This window comes from Asparagus officinalis, chromosome 1, assembly GCF_001876935.1.
Source record: "Asparagus officinalis chromosome 1, Aspof.V1, whole genome shotgun sequence".
Taxonomy (NCBI): Eukaryota; Viridiplantae; Streptophyta; class Magnoliopsida; order Asparagales; family Asparagaceae; genus Asparagus; species Asparagus officinalis.
The window spans coordinates 116,427,624-116,438,175 of NC_033794.1; the positions used below are offsets into that span (position 1 = coordinate 116,427,624).

The 10,552-nt window shown below is 37.8% G+C and overlaps 1 protein-coding gene across 3 annotated transcripts in view; it reads right to left on the reverse strand.

Annotated features, from left to right (window-relative positions):
• LOC109829139 (extended synaptotagmin-1) overlaps window positions 1–10,552 on the reverse strand; it is a 24,207-nt gene that overhangs the window by 1,582 nt on the left and 12,073 nt on the right. Inside the window, exons 11-14 of one of the 3 annotated variants that reach the window (XM_020396256.1) lie at window positions 10,179–10,454; window positions 2,195–2,329; window positions 1,182–1,502; window positions 7–362 (exon numbers count right to left, since the gene is read on the reverse strand). In XM_020396256.1, the coding sequence (XP_020251845.1) occupies window positions 357–362; window positions 1,182–1,502; window positions 2,195–2,329; window positions 10,179–10,454 (738 nt within the window). In that variant the 3' untranslated portion in view covers window positions 7–356. Of the gene's footprint in view, window positions 1–6; window positions 363–1,181; window positions 1,503–2,194; window positions 2,330–10,178; window positions 10,455–10,552 lie in introns of those variants that run through there. The other 2 variants (XM_020396255.1, XM_020396254.1) reach the window with 2 other exon arrangements.

Genomic DNA, 10,552 nt, shown 5'->3' on the forward strand with positions numbered 1-10,552 from the left:
TTTTCCTTGCTTTACTGCTTAAATGGCTTTGTCTCTAGCTAGATGCCAAGACAGCTAGGACCACTTAGAATCAAGGTTTCATATTAATGTCCATTCTGTCAAGTTTTTGCATTTTCCATGTTTCGTTGGCACACACTTCAAAATTAACAGCCCACTACAACTTGATCATGGATCATTGCTTCACCTTCACGTACAAGAAATATAAACAAATAAAATATCCGTCCACTCGCCTCCAACAGCATCAGTCTTGGCCTCTGTTTTACCAACACTCCTTTCTTCAATTTCTCATCATGTGGACAGCTCCTCCTTGCACTACTCTAACCCACCCTCTTTTTAACAGAGGATATGAGGTTTCGCTATTCCTATAAAAAAGACTTTTAAAGCAACAGGAAGCGAAAGAACTAAATGGAACCACAAATTGACAGCTGCTTGCTCTCGTATATGAGAAATATGATAAGAGTAGAAATTATAACCCTCAATCCTTACCACAACTTCCCAAGTTTTGGTTTAGTTGAAGAGGTTAAATAGTATCAAAGCAACTCAGGTTCTAATCCCATAGGTCATGCATCAAAAAGGGGATTAAATAAAATATCGCAGTTAATCCAGGTTTCGGCACATAACAAGGATGCTAAAACTGCAGATGCATTTTAGATGACAAAATTAGAAGTTTATAACCCTAAATCCTTACCGCTTTGGACTTTTAGTGGAACAGAGTTTCAACAAGATGCTATTCACTTCAATACGACAAACATGGGAGGCTAAGAAAGACTACTACTTGAGCTTTTGGGAACTCCACACTTGAACAGTTTATTTGGTACATTATTTAGTACACATACATACAACAGGCTAAGGGGAATGCTTGAGACAGATCATCACCGTGTATTTGCACCATTAGTTTATATGTAAGTTAAAAGTATAAAACTATACACATGTTAGAGAAAATTTAATTTCTTTGAATCATGTATGGGAGGATAGGCAAAGAGATCTTCCATGGCTCCACTCCCGATACAATGTTTGCTATATTATTTAGTAAGCACCAAGCAATATAATCCGTATTAAACAATATCATGTAACGAGAATCATAGAATATTGCAGCCAGAGAACTGGTTGTGTGGCATGGGTCATTAAGCTGGGCTTGAACAGTGAATCTAGAAATGTAAGCTTCAAGTGTAAAATCTTACCTGCCCAGATATTTTACGCGCTTTACTTGAAGAGATGTTAGAAGCCGTGCTGGATTTTTTATGTAATTCTGATTTTTTCTGTAATTCTGGAACTCTTCTTGTGACCTGTACATGGATCTCTCCGCTCTTCACTCCTTGGAGAGGTATCCACTTTTCTACTGTTTGATTTGGAGGTAATCTTTCATACTCCACAACACAGTCACCTATGTTATAAGTGGGAAGTAAAGCATTGTGATCCTTCACATGCAAAACAAGACGATCGCCTGTTTCAGGGAACTCTAGGGTCTGGTTCCATTGAGGATTTAGTGTCTTATGAACCACCTGCATTAAATGTAATGATTGAGTTTGTGTTTCTAACAAATGATACATTATAAAATAATGAATAAGTCAATTAATGCATAAGAAGTTTCCTGAAGGACCAAAAAACTCTTTATAGACGAGGTTCTATTAAGCAAATAAAGATTGCAGAATAAAAGACGGAGGAGAACCGACAAAGATAGAAACAGCAACGAGCTGAAAATGGCCTAATAATGTAGGATGTTATAGGTAACAAGAAGACGGAAAGAACTAATATTAATGGATGGCACTTGGCAGTAATAGAAATTGAAGAAGATATTCATTTGGCATCACCCTGTATAACAGACAAAAGTACGGACAGCGAAGAGCTAAAATGGCCTAATAAACTGAGATTACACCTACAAAAGGTGGAGAGGGAAAGAACTATTGTCATGGATTGAAGTTATAAATATTTAAGCAAATCCTTATATGGTATCACACTGTATAGGAATCATTGATGGAGTAGTCACAGATCTATTCAACATATCGAGCAAAGGAATTGATGGTTATGGCCATTATCATGAATTCTCAAAAGATCCCCATTAAATAAGTTTTTTATTTTGAACTTTCCCTAATTATTAAGAACTAGACTATAATAAATCTTGGAAAAGTTCATGTAAAATACACATTAAACATTCATATAAATGTGCTAAAAAGCTGAAGAAAAGATGGCAAACCTTTGTTCGTTTTTTCATGTTACCATACTGCACCCTTACATAAGGATCACTTGTTCCTCTTAGATCAGCAGCAATAAGGTCCCTAGCTTCGATTAGGACTAGTTCGATGGTTCCAGATCTCGGTGGAGAATTCTGCTGAAATCCAGATGAAAAGCCATCAAATTCCCAACTGAAAGTAAAATAATAAAATTTCAAACTTATTACATTGAACATAAAAAGATCACTGTCTACCACTATTTTGTACCAGGCTGAACTCAAAAACACTTGATTCTTGTATTTTATGCGCTTCTAGTGATGTAACCAAACAGTGGATTTCCATTTGCTTACACTCTAAAATTGAATTTTCCTTCCAAAGTAGGAAAATCCAAGTCCATATATCTACCTATATACATCTACCTATATACATCCTGCGTGCAAACACACACACACACACATTGAATTTCCTTTCAGCAAGTAGCCAAGTATACATGTATATCTGTATGCACACATGAATATACTTTTTTCTTTGTGTGTGTATGTGCAAGATCATGTGATCTGAAAGCTTCTTCTCTAGTATCTACTATCAAGCAAATTAAAATAAAAACATTTTGAAACTCTTTTTAAAGTCCTTTCCACTACGGTGACTATTTTAAGACTCTGAAGTTGTGGGCTGAGGTTTATAACTTTATACTCTAACGAGTCTCTAAAGTTTTGGTCAAGGTTGAGATGTATAAGTGTATGTTCTATGCATAGTTGCGTGATTCCCTAGAGACCCCCCACCCAAAAAAAACCACCACAAAATAAAACCAATTCAAGATACACTTACGAATTGATTCCCTCCGATACACAAATTGATTCCCCAAAATTGACGTACCGCTTACAAATGTGCAAGGCAGACACTGCCTTTAGGTGCACATGTGCAATCGAGTGAAGCAAGGAGCATAATAGAATATATGAGCCAGCGACTTTACTATAACCATGTACCTATATTAATAAAACGTGAAACGAAACCATGATCCCAACACGAACTATGTGAAAAGGAAAATAGAACAAAAAGAACAAACTCTATAAAAAAAGAAATATTTAAGTATGTTGTATGAAAAAATATTAGAATACATAATAAGCTTTCAACTTCCTAGTTTTGTACTATACACTTTGGAAAATGATAAGCACGCCCAAAAAACTTACGACGTACCACTAACCAAACTTCCATACGAAAGTAAACCAACCCATTTCGAATCCAAATTTTCCAAGTGGCGAATTGCGGACCTGAACTTGTAACACAACCTGCTAGTTATCATGTACTATGTAACCATGAGGCTCTATGTACATCTACTATACGCAACGGCCGAATCAAGTAGCATTTTTCTTGCCTTTTTTCTTTTTCTTTTTCTTTTTTCTTTTTGTCGCGGAGAGGGGGGTGTCTATTTACCAAAAAATAAAAAATAAAATATTATAAAACTCTACTATCTTATGTGCATGTACTTAATATACTATTGTTGAAATTATAAAAAGGCTTTTACTTTCCAACTAGCTACTTCAAATTTTTTTTTTTTTTTGTGTTTATAGATAATTTAGGGCCAATGGTGCTATTTTTAAAATTTATGGGCGCATATATAAAATTTACATGACTTTGCATGTAATTTTCTAAATGTTTAGGGGTGCAACTGCACCCGTAGCTAGGCTTCGGATCCGCCTTTGTATATACGTGCATGTCCGATAGGATTTGAACTTGGGTGGCTTCGGTACCATCTTAAAACCCCTTGTCTACAATAAGACTCTGATGTTATGGTCAGGGTTGAGGTGTATAACTCTGATGTTATGGTTAGGGTTGAGGTGTATAACTTTATGTTCTATAACCTCTCAGTTTCAGACACACAAACACATGAGTAGAAAAATCCAAACCGTTTGGTTTTTTGCCGTGATAGGTTCCAGAATATGTGGATTTCACAAAACATTTTAAAGAACCATCCAATTTGGATGGTCTGGATTTCTTAAAGTGTATGCATCTCTTACATTGCTCCCCATACACATGGTAACATTTTCCATGCATGGTTCTAATAGCAGTTGTAACTGTTAGAAGAAAGTAATAGTTTAGCATTAGTTTAGTCCCACATTGTCTGTGAGATTAACTTGTAACTAATCCATCTCTATAAATAATAAAGTATAGAGTGAGGGGAGAACTCTTAAATACTCTTTTCTCTCCAAATCTCAACATGGTATCAGAACATATCCGTAGCTCCAACCCTAATACTAATCCAAATTCCTAAACCTAGCCCTAACCCTAGGTTAGTAGCCTGTCTCCAAAACCCTAGCCGCCAAAACCCTGCAGTCGCCTCTCTGAAACCCTAACCCTAATTATCGCATCTTCACATCCAAAGCACCCGCCGGCAACCAAGCTCATCTGTTGTCCTCGTCCTCACCATCGTCATCGTCCTCATCTTCCTTGTCATCATCATCGCCATCATCGTCCTCGTCCTCGTCCACCTCATCCATGCCCCCCCCCTCGAGCTCATTCGTCATCCGATCTAGATCTGCAACCCGACGCCGCTTGCCGTTGATGACCGTCGCCACCATGAGGCCCTCGCTCGCTGCCGCCATGCCAGCCGCTCGCCGCTCTCTTTTTGATTTTGGACCTGAATCAGATCTGCGAGTTGCCCTATAAAAAAACCTTCAGATTCCATCTTAACCTTTGAGTTCCATGTTAACCTTCGTATTCTTGCACTTTAACATTCGGGTTCTTTGACTTATTCGGCTCACTGGCTAATTCAAGAATTATTTTCTTGAACTTAGACAGACATACTTTGATTGTATCCATTTTGGAGTACAACTTGTGGAGGGTATTGTCTTGAACTCTACTCGTCTGTTTCATGATGGTCGGATCTGAGAAACTCAAGAATTCTGAGTTAACGGTCAAGACGAAAGTTTCGGAGATACTTTCTGGTAGAATCACTGACCGGAAGCTTGATGGAATTAACTATCTCCAGTGGAAACATGTTATTAAAATCTACGTGACAGGTCGAGGCAAAACTGGTCATTTGTCGACAGACCCTCCTACTCCGACACCAGAATCTAGGACATTGGATGATAGTGTCCTTTTGCATCAAATTCTTAATACTATGGAGCCTAAAATTCAGGGTTTAGTTCTTCATTGTATGACAATGAAGAAACTTTGGTGCTTTTTGCAAGATCTCTATGGGGGTAGCGGCAATATTAATCGGGCATATAAAGTAATTCAAGAGCTGTTTCGTAAGAAACAAGATGGTAAACTCATGGATGATTATTATGGTGAGTTCAATTGTCTGACTGAGGAACTTCGTCAGATTTTTCTTATTACGGAGGATGTAAAATAAATGCAGAACCAATGAAACAAACTTATGGTACTCACCTACTTGGGTACCCTCGATTTTATTTACTCATCTGCTCGATCACAAATCATGGGGAGCTCCGCCATTAGTTCTATGGCTGAGACTTATCACTTTCTGAAGAATGTTATCCCAGCACAGTCACTTACATCCACTGCGGATCGCTCTGCGCTTGCCACTCAGAGTTGACAGTCTTATGGACGAGGAGGTCATACTAGTGGTCCTGGAAGATGTAGAGGAAACTTTGAAGGGAGGGGAGACTATCACACTGATCGTTCTGGGGGCCTAGGTGATCAACGAGGTGGCCGTGGAGGTCCATCTCAAGGCGGACACGCTCATAGCGATGACTCAGTGAAGACTTGTAACTACTGCCACCAGCTAGGACATCTCAAATATAATTGTCCTGAATTAGAAAAAAATAAAGCTAATGGTGCTTACATGATTACTCAAGATAACTTCACATCATCTGATAGTGAAAGTCAACCAGAGTCACTCTTCCATGATGCGAAGCTGTAGCGTTAATTTCAGAAATTTCAATTATTCCAACAGTACCAGAGTTCACAAACATCGTTTTCCTCCTTATCCGCTAATCTCAAAAGTGCAGATACCCCTTTATCTTTACTTACATCATCTTCGTCTAATACTTGAATTATAGATACAATTGTCACTGATCATATGACTGGAAATCAATGTATCTTGTCATCTTTCTCCCTTACATCTAATTTAGTTATATTAGCTGATGGTTCACGTACACCTGTTCAGGGTGTCGACAATACCAATCCTACTCCTAGTCTTCCTTTTTCCTCCGTATTCTATCTTCCTAATTTTTCCTATAATATTTTATCTGTTAGTAAGATTACTAAATCTCTAAACTATACAGTGACATTCTTCCCCACACATCATGTCTTTCAAGACCTGGTCACGCGAAAAACGATATGGACAATACATGAGCAGAACGGCCTTTACAAACAGGAATTCGACGTCAAACATTTGGCTTGTATCGAAAACTTATCAGCCCTACAATACCACTGTCAACTAGAACATCTCTCTCTGTTCTCAAGCTTCTTAAACCACAGTTCAAATCTCTTTCCTCTTTAGAATGTGAGTTGTGTTAACTTGACAAACACCATCATGTGTCTTATCCTAATCGCGTCAATAAGAGGGCTGTTAAGCCATTTGATTTTGTTCATTCTGATGTCTGGAGGTCATGTCCAATAACTTCTAAATTGGGATTCTGATACTTTGTCAGTTTTGTGGATAATCACTCTCGTGTTACTTAGATTTATCTTCTCAAATATAGATCTGAAGTCTTTTCTACATTTAAACTCTTTGATTCTGAAATAGTCAATCATTTCAAGACTTCGATAAAAAAATTTGATCTGATAATGCAAAGAAATATTTCTATGACAACTTCACTAGTTTCCTTAAACAACATGGAATCCTCCATCAATCTTCTTATGTTTACACTTAGCAAAATGAAGTTACTGAACGAAAGAATAGACATCTTCTTGTTATTAATCGGACCTTGCTATTCCATCGCCACGTTCCCAAAAAAATTTAGGGAGAAGCTATCTTAACAGCATGTTACTTGATTAATCGAATGCCATCTTCAGTTCTGCAAGATAAAATTCCTTTCAAAGTTCCATACCCCAACGATGATCTCTTTCTGTTTCCTCTAAAGATTTTTGGCTCTCTGTGTTTTGTTCATAATCACAGTCCAAATAAACAAAAATTTGACTCTCGATCTATTAAAGGCATTTTTCTTGGCTACTCTCGAAAGCATAAATATTACAAGTGCTTCTGTCTATCCCTCAATCGTCTTGTGTTATCTGCTGATGTAACATGCTTCGAAGATAAACCCGGCCATTCTAGTTCTCCATCTCCATTATCACCGGATGAGTATGACTATTTAATCCTGCAAGAGTCATTGCTTAACAGTGGTGGTCCATCCGCTGACAATACTATTTACGCTACTGGCAAAGACTCAGTTCGGTTTAACGACCTAATTCAAGTTCCTGTGCCAACGTTAGTCTTAACACCACGTCCTCCGTCCGAAGAACCTGAATCAGTAAATGCAAATTTACCCCTTTCTGCGAAAGGCCTTCCTATTGCACTTCGGAAAGGGACACGAACTTGTACTCAATATCTTATTTCTAACTTTGTCTCATATGATCACCTCCCCTCTACCTTTTGATCTTTTGTTACTTCCCTCAACTCATATTTGGTTCCCAAGAATGTGTCAGAAGCCCTAGCTATTCTAGGTTGGAACTAAGCAATGCAGGATAAAATGTGGGCCTTGCAACAAAATAAGACTTAGGATTTGGTCCCGCTTCAACCAGGAAAGCGGCCTGTCAGCTGTAAGTAGGTGTACACTATCAAGTTGAATCCTGATGGAACTTTGACATGTCTGAAAGCCCGACCGGTTGCTAAAAGTTATTCACAGGTGTATGGCTTGGATTACATAGATATCTTCTCTCCGGTGGTAAAAATAACATCTGTTCGGATTTTTGTTTCGTTAGTAGCGACAAATCACTGGTCACTTTATCAGTTGGACATCAAGAATGTATTCCTTAATGGTATTCTAGATGAGGAGGTTTACATGGACCAACCACTATATTTTGTTGCTCAGTGGGAGAATGCGAATGTGTGTAAGCTAAAGAAATCACTCTATGGTCTGAAGCAGTCTCCAAGAGTCTGATTTGAACGTTTTACATCGGTTATTCAGGAATTTGAGCTTTGTCGTGCACAGAAAGATCACTCTGTCTTCTGACGATTTCAGAATGGGAAACGAATTTTGCTAGGTGTCTATGTGGATGACATTGTAATTACAGGGGATGATGCTTCTGGTATTGACAGCCTGAAGAAGCATTTACAGACACATTTTCAAACCAAAGATCTTGATTCCTTAAAATACTTCCTAAGCATTAAAATTACAAAGTCAACGAATGGTATTCTTCTATCACAAAGGAAGTATATCCTAGATATGCTCTCAGAAGCCGGGATGTTAGGATGCAGAAGCAGTGATTCTCCAATGAATGTGAACTCAAAACTACTACCGGACTAAGGGGAGCTTTTTGAGGACGTTAGGCAGTATAGGAGATTGGTGGGGAAATTAAATTATCTGACGGTGACCAGACCTGATATCACATTCACAATCAGTGTTGTGAGTCAGTTCTTGTCCGCACCAACTATTCACTTAGGTACAGTAATGAGAATTTTGAGGTACTTAAAGAAGGCTCCAAGACGAGCAATCATCTACTCAAATCAAGGACACACCAGAGTTACAAGCTTCTCTGATGCAAATTGGACTGGATGTCCTTTTGATAGGAGATCGACTACTCGAAATTGTGTCTTTCTCGAAGAAAATCTGGTGTAATGAAAAAGTAAGAAACAAAGTGTTGTGTATCAATCCGGTGCAGAATCAGAATACAAAGCTATGACAAATATGACACTTGAGATAGTTTGGATCAGAAACCTATTAAAAGAGATTGGTCTTCCTCCAGAATGTCTCATGAGTCTATATGGCAACAATAAAGCAGCAATTCACATTGATGAGAATCTCGTATTTCATGAGAGAACCAAGCACATTGAAGTCGATTGTCAAGTAGTCTGCAAGAAGCTCGAGGATAAAATCATCACGGTAAAACATGTATCGACAGTACATCAGTTGCAGACATTCTTACAAAACCACTTGGTCAAACACGGGTTGACTTTATTTGTAACAAGCTAGGCATGCATGATATATATGATCTAGCTGGAGGGGGGTGTTAGAAAAGAGTATTAGTTTAGCATTGGTTTAGTCTCACATTGACTATGAGACTAACTTGTAACTAATCCATCTCTATAAATAATAAAGTATAAAGTGAGGGGAGGACTCTCCAAGAAACTCTTTTCTCTCCAAATCTCAACAGTAACCAATTAGTTATGCCAACATTTATAAATGCACACTAGAATGTGCATACCTTAAAGAATCTACATACTCAACTAGCAAAGCATTCAATTCTCAACCACTTGATGCAAACATAACAAGTTGAAATACATGATTTTTCATATAAATCTGTCTATGTATCATATTCTTCTTGTTCCGAGTCATTTCCATCAAAATGAACTTGTCTACGGAGTGAAGGTTCAGTGAACAATTTAGCATAATGGTCATCCACCTATCAAAACCATCATATCTTTTTATAAAATCCTGCAAAACGAAATTATAGAAAAACAAGAACACAGGTTATGATAAGTCCTCAGAGACCAATTACCTAATGGGAAAACCTATACTAATGTCCATGTAAGCTCATCCACAAAAGAAGAGACCTCTAGAATTCTCCTAGACCAACAAAAAATTTAGAAGAAGCACAAAGATATAGGCAAAGGCACTCAACAAGAAAGATAATAACTCGAAGATTAAAACAAACAGTCAAAGATTGGATTATCCTATCCATTGTGATGGTACACCAAGATCGCTCATGACTGACGGTAGTGATGTTGTCTATAACCTTGGAATACTAAAAGCTACACTTTATTAGTGAAAGAAAATGAGTCTTTGATACATTTGCCCCTCTTTTGGTTTTGTTCCTACCAGAGCCATCTTATATTTCATTAATCATGTTACATACTAGTTGCTACGAAGTTATGAATTATACCTTGTATCCTTCATAGTCATCACTCTTTACAGCTTCTATCTGGAGCCTCAACTCTCCTGAACTCACCTTTTCAAGGGGAACCCACACATCCCTACAGGTTCCTTCTTCAATTCCTTCCATATTTACTTGTGCATTACCAATGTTCTCATCACCGAATTTATCCGCACTGTAGCACTTGATCTTGAGATACTCACCTCCTCCTATTTCATCTAAGTCAAACATTTGGTTCCACACAGGATTTGAAGCGTGAGAGATTGTCTTTGTTCTATGAACAGCCTGAAGAAAAAGATACACTTCATCAGCAATAATAATAAACATACAGGAAAAAATCCTATGCAGATCTGATACCTCCATTTATGATTTTCTATGGAGGA